The sequence below is a fragment of the Acanthochromis polyacanthus genome, chromosome 19 (genome assembly GCF_021347895.1).
Source record: "Acanthochromis polyacanthus isolate Apoly-LR-REF ecotype Palm Island chromosome 19, KAUST_Apoly_ChrSc, whole genome shotgun sequence".
NCBI classification, from domain to species: domain Eukaryota; kingdom Metazoa; phylum Chordata; class Actinopteri; family Pomacentridae; genus Acanthochromis; species Acanthochromis polyacanthus.
The window spans coordinates 200,969-216,539 of NC_067131.1; the positions used below are offsets into that span (position 1 = coordinate 200,969).

Consider the following 15,571-nt stretch of genomic DNA (forward strand, 5'->3'; position numbering starts at 1 on the left):
GTCCTTGGGAAAGATACTGAAGTTCCTCCCAGCAGCTGGTGAACTCTGCTTCTATTGGTCAGTGTGAATGACAAACACCTGGGTTAGGGTAGGGTTAGGGTTAACCCTAACCCTGGGCATCAGAATTCTGGACGTACTGAAGTCTCTTGAGTGTTTGGGCTGCTGTCCCATTCAGAACTCATGTCTGGATGGATCTATGATAAATGATGAAGGATGTTTAGTTCTTTGATATGTTGGTTCCTGACATGAGGGGAGTAGAGGGGAGCCATCAGTGGGTGGATTTGGTGATTCTGATGACGGTAGACTTTCCAACCAACACGAGTCCCAGTGGACCACATGGAGATCTCTGCTGCAACATCAATGCATTCAGACATCTGGAAGATTCTGTTTAATATCTTTGACATATACGGAGAATCGGTACAACTTCGACAGTGCTCATGTATGTTTGTGTTTTTCCTACATGTTTTCATCCTATCTAATGAAGATGATGAAGACAAGGTTGTAGCTGCCAAGGTGGAAATGTTGACATAAATCAGATTTTTTTCCCCTCAAAATTTATTTCTTCAACTATTAACGGAGTAAAATCCACAGACTGCTGTGAGTCTGATCAGTGATTTTAAGTCTGGTACCGAGAAGACCTGCCGGGAAATTATTCTGCAAATTAACACAGTATTGGTGTTACTGTGTGTGTGTGTGTGTGTGTGTGTGTTAGTGTTAGTGTGTGTGTTAGTGTTAGTGTGTGTGTGTGTTAGTGTGTGTTAGTGTGTGTGTGTTAGTGTGTGTTAGTGTGTGTGTGTGTTAGTGTGTGTGTGTTAGTGTGTGTGTTAGTGTGTTAGTGTGTGTGTGTGTGTTAGTGTGTGTGTGTGTGTGTGTTAGTGTGTGTGTGTGTGTGTTAGTGTGTGTTAGTGTGTGTGTGTGTGTGTGTGTGTTAGTGTGTGTGTGTGTGTGTGTGTTAGTGTGTGTTAGTGTGTGTGTGTGTGTGTGTGTGTGTGTGTGTGTGTGTGTGTGTGTGTGTGTGTGTGTGTGTGTGTGTGCGCTCGGTTCTAAACTGAGATGGTCTTTGCTAATTTTATTCTGAAACCCAGAAAGTCGGTCAGGATAATTTATGACATTTGTCCTGAAGTGAACTGAAAATAAAAAGATAGAGGAGTTCAACGTTGGTTCAGCCTCTGGTTCTGAAGGTTCTGTAGGTTCTAGAAGAGTAGTTATGGTGAAGATGAACTGTAAAGTCTTCAGACATCATTATTCATTAATCAATAAATAATCTGGATCAATAATAATCAGAACCAAAAACAAATTCATGTTTGACCAACTGCCAGAATTAAAGAGGAATGCCAAGAATTTCTATTTGAAAAATTCAGGAGTGCAGCAGTTTTACCTTTTCTCTCATGTCTTATTCACATATTTCATTTATTTATTAATCAGCTGAACAAGATGCAGACGAACAGACAGAGGAACATTTCAGAATAAAGACGAGTGTTTCCTGTCAGACTGTGTTTCTACCTGCTGGTGTTCGTATTTCTGTGTCATTCCAGGTTAGAAGCTGAGCGAATAATTTCAGAAACCACACTGCTTTAAAACAAAGACCTGTCCAGAAGGATGACCATGAGGAGAGACTGAATGTACGGTATTGTACTGACCTGACCATGTGACAGGATCTGCTATCGTTACAACTGCAACAGCACCACTGGATGGTGAAATGCATGCTGGGATGTTTGTCTAAAGGCAGCTGCTGATGTTTAATGTGTCAGCATTTTGTTTTCAGTGACGGCAAAAAGGATCTTGAGAGGGCCAGAGGGATCACCTGCCGTGTAGCAGAACGTGGTGGTGAACAGGAAGCTGAGCCAGAAGCCACAACTCTCTGTTTATAGACAGATCTACGGTTCAACTTTTGGTTAGGAGCTCTGGACATAGACTGCAGCCAGAATGAGGTTCTTCTGGAGGGTCTGGGGGTTTCAGCCTCAGTGACACCATGAGGTGCTCAGTGTCGCTGCTCCTTCAAAGATCCAGCTGAGACCGTTCAGCTTCTGGTCGGGATCATTTTCAGTCAGGAGAAGAACGCAGATGGACTGCTGCAACTGCGGTCATTTGTGTTTTTTCCTGTGCTGTGTCTCTTTGATTTATCAATCAAATATGTAAATCACGCTGTACTGCACCATTGACTGGATTGGACACCACAAGGACGGGTCGGCACCGGATTGGTTAGGTCTCCCAAGAAGCGGGATATAAAATCGGAAAGATGTAACCCCTCAGTAACCCCGAGACAGGTCGGAACATGGACCAAGAACTCTGGAGGGACCACATATCTCATCTGGCCTGGCAACACTTCACATCAAACTGGAAAACATTGCTGGAAAAGAAATGAGCTGCTGAGTCTGAGGATGGAGAAGAGATAGTAGTCAGATGATTGTGACATCCAGAGGAGGAACAGGAAGCAGCTCTGCAGCGCCACCTTCAGCACAACATGTTCAGCTGATCTCAGTTCAGTTTGTTCTCAGTTCAAAGTCTGTTTTGTACACAAACACACACACATAATCATACACACGCGCACACACACACGTGCAGTGTTAATGGCTTCTGTGGCCAATTACCTCAATTTCAGGTCCTTCAATCAATCAGTTGCTTATCAATACAGACTGAGCTCAGCCAATTACACACAGTCTTTGTGTGTGTGTGTGTGTGTGTGTGTGTGTGTGTGTGTGTGTGTGTGTGTGTGTGTGTGTGTGTGTGTGTGTGTGTTTAATTTCTTTTAGTTCATTTACAGCCAAATGTTAAACTAAGGCGAAAAAAAGATGTTAAAAACTTAAAACTGATTGGTTCCCTAAAAATGAGAACATTTTGGGGGCTGCACAGTTCTAATGCAGCCACACCTTTAGAAACACAAAAGATTTTTCTACAAATATTTCAAGATTGTATTTGAAATTGTGTCAGATTTCAAGGGCGTCCGAATGCTTTTTTCCACCTCTGTATAATAATATGATAATAAACATATTACTATAATGCTACTGTGCATTAATCACATGCACACACTACACTGTGCACCATCTCTATAGAAACATCCCAGATAGGAATCAGGGCTGCACAGTTTATCATTTCAGCATCATAATGTAACGTTAAAAGAACTCAAACATATCAGGCTCCAACCTTTTCTGCTGCTTGATTCAGGAAAATAACTCCCAGGTTCTCCTTCCCATAGAACATTATTTATGTACCTTGATTTAAAAGACACTGTTTCCTGCAGCTTCACATGTGAACATGAGCAGGAACTGGAGAGGAACACTGAACAAGATGATCTGGGAGCAAAAATAAAACAGTTGGATGAAGATATTCACAGAAAGTATGATTCTGAAGCTCTTAATGATGACTGAAAGAGGTCATTCAAGGCAGAAGGGTTGTTCAGATGTGCTTGGCAGCGTTACACAATGAGGCCAAGTAAATTATACATATAACAGAAAGAATTCCTGTCACAATGTCAGTTTTTTACGATGTCATGCTACCCTCAAGGGATTCTTCTATACATCAGAAAGTAACTATAACCACATGATTGAACAGAGATTTGGAGGGTGGTTTTGTAGCCAAGATAGAGTAGGATCCACCAGCCATGATCAACAGTGGAACAGGACAAGAACAGGTTTAACACCTTCACAGCCTCAGTGGAGTCAAGGCTTGCTTTGATCAGTGGAGCTGAGACACCAAGACACTGCAAACAAAGACACTTTCCACATCTGGCCCGAAGATGCAAAGGGACAAATCAACAGGAGAGCACCAGATCAAACTTTAAAGGATGCCCCTACACAGACTGGTCTGAACCCCCGCTCACTATCTGGACCTAATGGCCAACAATGCGCATTCTGACTGATTCCTGAGCCATGGAAAGCAGGCTCAGGAAACTACATGAAAACTTCAAAGACATTCCACTCACTAACAAGGAACTCTGAACTCACATCAGAACCAACAAAGATAATCATCCCACAATTATGGACAAAACTCCTTTTATGTACATCCATTTCAACAAACAAGTGAACTTTCCAATAACTTCATGATCAACCTCTATATTGTCTAATCCTCTGATTGATTTGTTTTGGCACCAATGTCATAACTTTAACATGTCTGCCAGTCACATATGATCATGTTTGGTATAATTTTAATGCATCTAGGTAAATTATGTTCACCAAATTACAATATTTTTGAAGTTACAGACACCACAGAAATTTACCTGAAAATGTAACTGTGAGGGACATCTGGACATTAGCCCTCCCTGACGGAGGATGTACCAGGCCCCTGCTGACTTATGATACAAGAAAAACTCCACTTTAAAAGACCACATCTGAAAGAACCACTGAGAGTCTCTTTTCCCACTTGGAGTCCCCTTTTACCATCACAGTTAAGAGTCCTCCTGCCCAATCAGAATCTTCTGTTCAAAGAAAGAACTCTCCTTTGCCATCAGAGGCTTCCAACCCAAGAGTTCTCCAGACTCTGAGGCTCCACTCTGTCCACGCTGTTCCGACCCACATCAACCAAGGCCGACCGGACCATCCACGAGGCATCATCATCATCATGGCACACAAGTACCTTTCGGTCACTGGAACATGGTGCAACTTTCTCAGATTATCTTTGCAAAGATAAAATTTGCAGGCCATCAAATTAGCCTTCTACCAAACCGACGGCTGCTTTCAGGTGTGGTCCAGTTATCCCTTTTCCCTGAGAACTCTTTATTTCAAGTGTAATATTAATCCCAGTGTTACGTTAAAATATTGTGCTCTTTTCCTCCCTTTTCCCATCATTCACATCTCACCATCTTATTGTCTTAATGTGTGTTATTGTTGTTGTTATTGTTTAGTTTAGTTTAGTTTAATAAATGTACATAAATTTAAGTTCAGTGCCTCAATTGTCTTGTTGTTCACATCTTGGTCCCTAACTTGTACAGATTCCAGCTACCTCAATTTTATACATAACCTTTCAAGCTAAATAATTCCCCTTAAAATTCCTGAAGCTCTTCTTGATAGTGCAAAAAGAAGTGTTTCATAGGCTGCATTATTATATTTGTCTAATCTAAATACTTCGCTGGTTTAATATCAGGAAGACTATATAATAATTCTGTATAAAACCCTTAATTCCATTTCAGCAAACATTTATCCTACATTAATATTGGTGGAGAAACATTATTATAATCTTACAGTTATAATTGGTGGACAAACGATTTAACCTGGTGTTTCTATCAGTCAAGCTGCTGCTCCAGTAGACCACTGCACAGTGAGGAACACTGGCGACCACTGACTGGTAGACCATCTGCAGCTCTTCTGAGGAAGGACAGCAGGCTCTGTCCCTTCTGGAACAGGGCATCAGTGTTTGTGGACCAGTCCAGTTTCATGTCAAGGAGCACACCCATGTATTCGTAGGTCTACACAGCTTCAATGTTCTCCCCTCTGATTCAGACCTGTACTTAAAGTCCGCCATGTACAGAGTTCCAGAGCCTGAAGAAGTGTGGGGCAGACACTGCTGTGTCAAACCTGTTGAAGAACTGGTTGAACTGGTCGGCTGTGTCGCCTGCTCCTGGCTGGTGGTCTTCTGTAGGCGGAGATGCTCCTCATTTCCCTCCACACTTCTCTACTGCTGTTGTTCTCCAGCTTCCTCCTGTCATCCTTCTTGACCTGCTTCAGACTCTCCTTCAGCTTTGGCTGGACTCTCCTGAACTTGCCCCTGTCTACATCCTTGAAGGCCTCTTTCTGGTAGAGGAGAGTTTTGATGTTGCTGGTGATCTAGGGTCTCTTGTTGAGAAAGCACCATACTATCCTCACAGGAATAGCGGTGTGCCTGCAGAAATTTATATAGTCAGTGGTGCAGTCGACCACAGTGTCCATGTCCATACCGTCATCCTTGGGGGGGAAGCACTACATTCCAGTCCATGCATTTGAAGCAGTCCTTTAGAGTCTCCCTGGTCTCTGGGGTCCACTTCCTGGATCAGCTGGTGGTTAAAGGGGTTTGTAGTTGAGCTGAAGGAAGACTAGATTGTGGGTGAAGAGCCAAGGCCCTGGAGCCTCCTTGTTGTTTGCATACAGCAGATCGGATGTGTTACAGCTTGGCTCAAAAACTGTAACCAAACAGGTACAGGCCTTATTTTAACAAAAAACACAACCCTAACCCTACCAAAGCTATGTATTAAAGTCCCCAAGCATCCATCCATCCATTCTCCATACACTGCTTTATCCTCACTAGGGTCATGGGTGGGGGCTGGAGTCTATCCCAGCTGACTCGGGTGAAGGCAGGGGACACCCTGGACAGGTCACCAGTCTGTCACAGGGCTACATATACAGACACACAATCACACTCACATTCACACCTACGGACAATTTAGAGTAACCAATTAACCTCAGCATGTTTTTGGACTGTGGGAGGAAGCCGGAGTACCCAGAGAAAACCCACGCATGCACAGGGAGAACATGCAAACTCCATGCAGAAAGATCCCAGGCCGGGATTTGAACCGGGGATCTTCTTGCTGCAAGGTGAAAGTGCTAACCGCTAGGCCACTGTGCAGCCCGGTAGTCCCCAAACAGAAACCCCAAAAACTATGCTGCTGACACCCCTGAGACAACAGCTCCTGTCTGTCATGGGCGAGGGGGGGTTTGAACCCAGAATGCAGGCACACACGGGGGCAGATGGATAGTTAAACAAGGATTTTTATTTCACACAGAAACACTAAACACAGACTGAACAACCAAGGAAACCAATCTCCATACAGAAATCAAGGAATTAAACTAAAGACCGAACAAAGCTCTAACCTAATCAGGGATAAACGAAAACTGGCCACTATGCTGGCTAAGACTAAAAGGTAACAAAACGGCATAACTCACAAGTGAAAAGTCCAATGGGAGGGGAGCAGACCTGTGCACAAGCCGACAGGCTGTGACGGCACACTGCGGGGCTGCCGACGTGCAGCAGAGACAGGTGACTGCAGGAAAGCTACAACGGGGAGCAGAGACAAGGACTGGGGGAGGAGCCCTGAGAACAGGCTGGGCAGGACAGAGCAGGCAGGAGGAGTCCAGAGCTGAAGCAAGCCAGGGCAGAATGTGGCTGACATGGAGCCAGCAGAGACAATGACCCAGTGCAGACTGGTGGGGCGAGCCAGGCTTTAACTGCTACTGATTGCTGATGTGGCCCAGCTGTGCTCCCACCGCAGCTGGAGTGAATGAGTCGATCACCAGCACAGCCGGAGGCGCAGCACAGAGGGGGTGGAGCCGAGAGACAAGGCAGGAGACAAGAGGGAGAGAGCAAGGGAGAGAAGATGAGGAAGAGGGAGGTGAGGTGAAAGAGAGAGAGGACAAGAGGGGAAAGGAGAAGTCGGACATGGAGTCAGGGCAGGACTGTGACACTGTCAGAGAGAGCTTGAATGGAAATGAGGGAGGTTTTATGCAGCTGGGCCACTTGATCCTAGGTGTGGGTCCATCAGCTGATGATCCTCCTTCAGCTCTGGAAAAGAAAAGACAGGGACACCTGGTGTCCAGGTGGAAGGTTGAAACAAGAGTTTTCTGCTTCCTTGTGGGACAGTCAACATGCTGTACAAAGCCAGTCAGATGGGAGGTGAGGTCAGCAGGGTTTAAATCTCCTGATCTTGCAATGAATGAATCAGGGTCTTGAGTTAACGTCCTTCTAATGGTCTCGTGAGTGATGGCCCATGCAGCACATGGTGGGATTTAAACCACAATGGCAACAGTGTGTGAAAATTCCTCAGGACATAACAACGTCTAAGACTGACTGCTAAAAGTTGAACATCCAGACAGTAAATCTATAAAAAAATCTACTGAACAGCAATAGACCTCTGCAGAGATCACCACCGGCCGTTAGGGGACTCTGGTTATGCCAGGTCAGGTGGTATTGAGAGAATAAGAACCCGCTGTTGGCGGGATTATCGCTCATTCATTGTTGTTCATGCTGGAGTGGATGTACTGAGCTGTTCTGCCCGTTACATGTAAGTGACTCTATTATCCCTGTTATGAGGAAAGTGAAGGCTTTAGCTTACGTTTCTGCCTCTGTATCGTTTTAGGGTTTCTTCATCGTTGTCATTAAAACATCTGTCTGACATCGAGAAGCGTGTTTCTTCAACCTCTATCTTTGTTTTGTCCACTCACTCTTGACTCTCTGTCTACATGTATGTAGTGAAGACACGTGGATCCACACGAGTCAGACATGCTATTTACCAGACAGGTCTCTGTGAAGCACACTGACTGGCACCTCACCAGTTGGTCGAAGAGTTGATGTTACCCATGAGGATTGATGGTTAAAAAGATTTTTATCTCCACTTCCTAGTCCTGAGTTTAACCGTTAGCTTAGCTCCGGCTCTCTGTCCACAGAATGCTTTCTTCAACTTGGAATGAGATGTTTAACTTCGGTCTCAATCTGTTGCCCCTTGTGTGCACTATTCTTCTCGAAACTATACACTTTGTTTCCAGTAAAAAATAAAATAAAATAAAAATAAAAACAGACACCTTCAAAACATTTAAGAAAAGATGCAACAATCGAGCTATGTCACCTTGCTGCTACACAGAACAGTGCACAGAACTCTGATATAAACATCACAGAGTCAGTCTGGAAAACACTGTAAGAGATGGACAGTAGAACTGTGGTGAGTTCTCCAACAGATGGACCAGCCCACAAGCTATAAAACTAAGGAGGACAGAGAATGCTCTCAACAATTATTGATCTAATTGAGGTTTTGGATCTTTGCTGAACTTTAGATGACATAAATTGTTCAATAAAGACAAATATGCATTTCTTTCTTTATTGTTCTCAGTGTCCTTTTAGTTATTAAAAGTCTATCACTGTGTTTATTCACATCAAAAATTCAAATCAAGAATATAAAAAAAAAATGAAAAAGCAGATGTTGTGGATGCGTTCTGTTTTGAGAAGGAGCAGACAGAAGTTGAATTCTGTCTGGTGCAGCAGGTAAAGCTGCCTGCTTCCAGATGTTCATGAACGTGCAGCATGATACCTTTAAACAGGTATCTGTCAGCTGAGCTGCAGGTTTCTGATCTGTTACTGATCTCACTGCCAGTTCTGTTGGAGGTTATTTTCCTCTTAAAAGTGAATCTTTTCTCTTCAGTAGCTTTAGAATACGTGGAATGGAAATGGAAACAGCAAAATTTCCCTTTGCAACCCTCTGCTCCAGCCACTGCTGTTCAGGACAATTTCTACGAACTGATTTTTATGGAATGTCTGACGCAAATATATTGCTCACTGTGTCAGAAACAGACAGCTACACACATCTGGATCAGAGGAGCAAAGGATTGTGGGAAGAAGATTAAACAAAGCCTCAGAGAAATCACACACACAGTTTCAGGATAATCAAACAGCAGTGTAATGAGCTACTTTACATTTTAGAAAAGCTGGTAAAGCTTAATTATTCACACACACACACACGGACAGTAATGGAGTAACTGACTGACAAATAACAGGCTGCCTGTTGCCTGAGTTTTGACTTCATTAGACTTCATGGATTGTCCTAACCCTACTAACTTTAACCCACTAACTAACTATAACCCCACTAAGCCTAACCCTACTAACTCTATTCCTACTAACCCTAACCCTAACCAGAATGCTGTGTTTGAGCATCAGGTCACTCATGAATATATTTGATACCAGACTGCGGTACATCATCAGAGCTGGATCAGATAAAGGACTGCTGGACAGACCTACTGAGGATCTACAACTCCCACCTCGAGAAGAGTTCATTGTGCAATCTAGGGGAGGTTGGGGACATGGAATCTGATTGGTCATGTCTAAAGTCTCCATTGCAGATGAAGCTGTGAGGACATTTGTCCAGAAGGTCACTGGTCTCTGTTGTGGCGACAACCTGAGGATTTGTAGGTGGACACCAGTAGTGAAGGAAGCCGTTTTGATGAAGAATGAGGTCTTTCAGGCCTAGTTGGCTGGGGCTCTAATGAATGTCTGCAGCCACAGCAGTTACGGAAGCAAAAACTCAGGTGTTGGAGGAGCTCAGGGAAGCTATGAAGAAGTACTCAGGCTGGATCTGGCAAACTGTTCAACGGCACAGGAAGGAAAGATAGCGATTGGGAAGAATTGTTGACCGAGACTGGAAATATTGTCAAACACTCGGAAGAGCATTTTGAGGAGCTCCTAAACCCAAACAGCACGCCCTTTTTGGATGAGGCAGAGTCTGAACAACTTGCTCGTATCACTGAAGCCATTAAGAAGCTCCTCTGAGACAAGATGCCAGGTGTAGACCACATTTACCCTGAGAAGCTGAAGGGTCTGTGCACCAAAATCACAATGGGCATTTCTTAAGATCAATGGGCTCCCTTCAGACATTTGGTGGATTCTGAGGTTGTTTCTTCTTCACATCTGTCCATCATTAGCATCGAGCTGTCTTCTGCAGCATTTCTGTAGTTCTCTGCATCTCTGGGTCTTGTCTCGAGTTTTGAACTTTTGAATTTCACCTCCTACACTGATGATTGCAGTCTTGTGGGTGAGGGTTATTAATTCAAACCCCAATCCTAACTCTAGTGATGGCATTGTTTCGCTGTGGTCTTCCTGATTTTATGTCCTTAGTTTCCTAAGCTCAACTGTGGGTTCTGTGTTGTGTTCTTGTTAACTCTAAGTTTGAATTTGTTGTTCAAGTTGTCATTCTTGTCTTCCAAGGTTTATATTTTACTTGAGCTGTTGTTTCAGCAGGACAGTGGCATTCTAACTATAGCTTTGATGAGCGTTTAGTGTTTTAATATTTGAACTACTGTCTCCAACATGGCATCTGTAACACGGGAGAAGAATCTGCCTCAATACATATATATATATATATATATATATATATATATATATATATATATGTATGTATATAAAATATTAAAATATAAATGGTTATTTAATTCTAATTTAAACATAATATTTTACGCTCTCCGTGCAGTCGGATGAATCCACGTCATCTCGACATGACCCTAAGTCATGTGACCACGTTCAGCCATTCGCATCGCGGCGAGTGAAATTTGTGTCAGCTGCAGCGTCTCTCCTATTCAGAGCTGTGGGGAGACGCTGGCTGACAGCTGCATGCAGGTTTGTAGTGACCTAAAACATTCAAACCGTTCGCTCTTTTGCTTTGTGTTACACTCCGAGACTTATGTATGTGGTTTCTTAGAGATCGCTGGGTTGCTGGCAGTCCATTGCTGCCATTGTGGGTGAATTACGAAAGGAACTGGTGAGTGTTGAATCTGTTAAATGTTATGCTAGCACTACTAGCATTAGCATCCACCATTGTACTGTCTTGTGTAAGCTGCATTGTACTGGCACAGCTAGCGCTAGCATTGTCTTTAGCATTAGCATCGGCCACGGTTGATGGTTGGTGCATGCATGTTGACTGTGTAGGGTGACCATATTCTGTTTCTCTGAAAAGAGGACACACTTCCAGCTCGCGCGCGAAAAATTTTCAATAATGTGTCTAATGGCAAATGAAAAAAAATATATAGAAATAATGTCTCAAGTCAACAGTCCTTTTTTCCTTCTTTTTCCTTTTCTTATTAGCTACAGAGACATAAGTCCAGCTTTGCAGACTGTACATTCTGCCTCCCATTTGACACGACCCGGACGAAAACAGGGGTACTTTTTTCGCATTTCATCAGTGAAATGACATTTGCGTTTCGGCATTTTCTTTCGGTAAGAGTGCTCTCTCGCAGTGTGCCTACCTGCCTGTCAGCCTGCGAGGAAGCGAATCTCCAGCGCCGTGTCGCGCGCCGGCGCTTCAGAGACGCGGCGCTGGCGCTCCGCAGCGTGTGCAGTGGAAATTGTCTGATAGAAGAGAATGGGTTCTAAGTGCTGCGCAGTACGATTCAAGAGCGCGGCGCTGCGCGGCGCGGAGGTTTCGCGTTATGTGGAATTTAGGGGATCAAAAACCCAGACATTTGAAGGACTTTACAAACGCCAGCCGGACAGGCCGGACAGCCTCTCAAAAGAGGACATGTCCGGGCAAAAGAGGACGTATGGTCACCCTATGACTGTGGTACTATTGTACTTTATTGTTATTGTACTTTGCTATGAGTGTATTTATCCTATGCTTAATTTGTAATTATTATTTTATGTCAACATGGATTTGAACTAAGTGAAGCTGAGGTTAGCACAGGTAATTAGCCTTGGGTTAACTGGACCTGTTATTTTAATATAGGCCAGGTGTCTCCTTGTGGAAGACTCAAAGATGGCGAGCTAGTGAGACCACGGCAGAAAGCCCATGATTGCTGCAGCACCAACAACATTACAGCCAGCCTACCGGTCTGGTAGGATCTGTCACAGCCTGCCCCCCCCACACTCATTCTACTGCCCCAATTCCACACACACCTTTCATTCCTTCCCTGTATGGAAAATATTTTCTGGACACTTCATTATGACCATTCCCTTGCATCCTTGTGGGTTGTCATGGCAGTATAACAAGTGCTGAGAATTTATTTAATTGTGTTGTGAGCTCTTGGATGCCGTCACGTCAAATTCAGAACCTAATCAAATGATGTTTCATTGCACTTAAAGAATATGTTCTGACTGGTTATTATAAGTGCAGTTTTGTAAATTGTATATATTGTGGTTTTATTCTTCCTTCCCTTTTTCTGGGTTATTGTACATAGGTTGGTTATCACATGCACTTTAAAAATATAAAGTATCAGCGCTGCAAACTTGTTTCCAGTGTCTGTTGATTTCAGACCTCCAGCTCCTGCAGCCGTACTTGATCTTTTGATTACAGCCCATAGCTACAATACTGTGGTCAATTAATACTAATGACCCATTAATAACTCGTTAATAAATTAGCTCCTTACGAGTGTAAATACCCGTTAGACATCACTGGAAGTTGTTTGGCTTTAAACTGGGTAATCTGTTTACAATTGATAGACTGAAATATTAAAAGTAACATGATTCTGATCAGGTGTAGATTCTAATAAAATCAGCTCAGTCGCTGGTTCCTGGTGTTGAAATATAAAATCTGGAGAAAAGATTAGTTTTTGATATGCGTGACTAGATGTTCGACTGCCTGCTGTTGTTTATCATTTGGTTAGAGTTTATGCTGCTGTTAGTTTATTTTCAATAATGACACGCTGAGCTGCAGATTTGTCTCACTGCTGCAGGAAACCAGAGCAGATGCTGGGGCTGCAGATCCACAGCAGCATGAAATCATGTCAGGCTGGATGTTAATTGGCAAAAATGGAAAAATGAAAAATAGAGGTGCAGCTGAACAACAGATCGATGAGGAGGTGATAGAATCTGTCAGACAGTAACACTCTACCACAGACTACATATCCCATGATGCAGCTTCAGACATCTACCTTGCTCAGGTATGAACCAGAATCACCTGACTCTCTAACTTTGTTCAATTTGAAGTGCTAAAAAACCTTTAGCACACCAGTCCGGTACTACATGCTGAGAGCATTCAGCACAGGCGGTTCAGCAGTGGGATGTTAAGCAGAGAGGAGCATCACCTCAGTGGACCCATCTCTGATCCCTTCATGTTCAATAAATGATGATGTTTTTAAAGCAGCAGTTACATAAAACTAAAAACATCTGCAACATCAGAGTTACTAAACTGGATCAGCTGATCACGTCCACAGGCTCACTGTTGACACTGATCACATCAAAACTAATTCAGCCACTTTGTTAACCAGTAGAACCAGTTAAACCAGCTGCCACAAAAAGCATGTCAGTGGTTTGGATGCAGACTGACTCATTTTATTTGTTTTGAGTTGGATTTAGATCTGGTGATTGAGCAGCCAAGGCATGGTTCCAATGTTCTGGTTCTCCATACAGTGGAGTGGACATCAACTGAAAACTGGATTCATCCCTGTAGAGAACCTTAGTCCAATCATCAATAGTCCATCCTTGTGATCCCAGCAAAGAGTAACCGGGCTTTCCTCTGCCTCTCCTTGATGAAGGGCTTCTTCCTGTCCTGTGGGACTTCAGACCAGCTTCAACAAGTCGCTTTCCAACTGTCCTTGTCCAACAAGTCCCATTTCTCCACAGTCTCATTCAGTTTAAGGTCCCTGGAGGTCTGAGGATGATTCCTGACACAGGAACAGATGAGTGACGGTCATCTGGTGGTAGAAAGACGTTTCCTGAGCAGCCAGCAGTTTGGTAGAACCACGCTGGGTTTGTTTTTTCTTAGTGTAATGAACGGCTGTCTTGGAAATCATCACTTTTTTTTTCGATGTCTGCCTTTGTGGCTTCACATAATTCTCTCTGAGAGCTGACGACTTCTGAGTTGTGCTACGGCTTGAATGTCAGCAGGAAACCACTCTAGACCTTTGAAATGTCCTCTTCTATACTCTGGGAATACAATGAAGCTGAAGTATGTGAAATAGGACATAAAATATTATGGAATCAGCTGCATTTAAAGTCCTGTTCATGGTATTCTTCAGGTAATAAACCTTTAGTGCTACCAGGAATTAAAATGAACAAGAAACTGAAGAAAACAAGCTGGTCTGATCATTGTTTCCATGACTGTATATTGTTGATGTGATTGTTGTTAACACGAGTACAGATGTGACATCATATTTATACAGGTGAGACATGTTTATACAGGTGTTTATAAAGAAAGCTATCAGTCAGAACAGAAGTAGATAGTAAAGTGGTGTAGACACACATCTTATTTAATGACAGCTTCAGCTTTCTTCTGTCAGCAGCTTAACAGATCTCACCCTGTAGCATTGACTGTACTGGTAAAAAACCTGATATTGGTTGATTAGTGAATGCAGAATATATCTAAGCTGGAGAGAAAGGGTGACTCACCTGTTGGAGGAGGAGCAGTGAGGACAGGCAGGTGGACAGGAGACACTGATAAGATGGACGAGGATGAAGAGTCTTCTGGTTCAGGATCTCTGGGCTTCATAGCGTGTCTCCTAATTCGATCTGGACACAGAAAAACATTCTGGTCCTGAACTCATCAATGGCACGTCAAGGCCAATGAGGCCAAATAACCAATGGGCTGGCTGGCTGGCAAAATGTTTTTGTTCAGCTCAGCAGGAAGAACTCATCAGAGCTTCAATGGTTTCTCATGCACAGATATACGTTTTGTTGAATGTTCCTACGTCTTTCCTCTAGCGCCACCCTCAGCACAAACATCACATGTTTAGCTTCACTACCTTTCAGACTCCTGACAGTAGATAAATCATGAGTATGCTGTTGGATTTTAATGTTGCAAAAGCCTACAGTCTGTCATTAACAGCTGGCGTGGTCCAGAATGAATGAGGGAGTTCCACAACACTGCAGAGGATGTTCAGTTTGTGATGACGGTGTGAGCTGGGGTTTCACTGAAGTCATATTCTAACATACCTCCAGCTTTAATTCAGATCTCTGTGTGTCCTGGATGTGTTGGCAGATCAGTCCGCCTCCACATGTTTGTGCTCCTTTCAGGAAACACTGACCTAAATCTGTTCACAGCAACAATAAAGCATCTGTGTAAAGATGCTTTATGCAGTACGATGCTCAGCTCATGTTCACAAACACTTGTAATGATGAATTTACCGAGATCAAAGATCTCTTTAATAATCTGTAGTTCCAGTTAACGCTCAGTATGAGAGCAGTATTTAGCGTACTG

The 15,571-nt window shown here is 43.4% G+C and overlaps 1 protein-coding gene across 2 annotated transcripts in view; it reads right to left on the bottom strand.

Annotated features, from left to right (window-relative positions):
• Positions 1-14,905, bottom strand: part of LOC127531062 (transcription elongation regulator 1-like protein) — a 41,632-nt gene extending 26,727 nt beyond the window's left edge. For both annotated transcript variants that reach the window (XM_051939307.1, XM_051939306.1), the window contains exon 1: positions 14,764-14,905. In XM_051939307.1, coding sequence (XP_051795267.1) covers positions 14,764-14,863 — 100 coding nt within the window. In that variant the 5' untranslated portion in view covers positions 14,864-14,905. The remainder of the gene's footprint in view (positions 1-14,763) is intronic.
• Between the last annotated feature and the right edge of the window lie 666 nt (positions 14,906-15,571).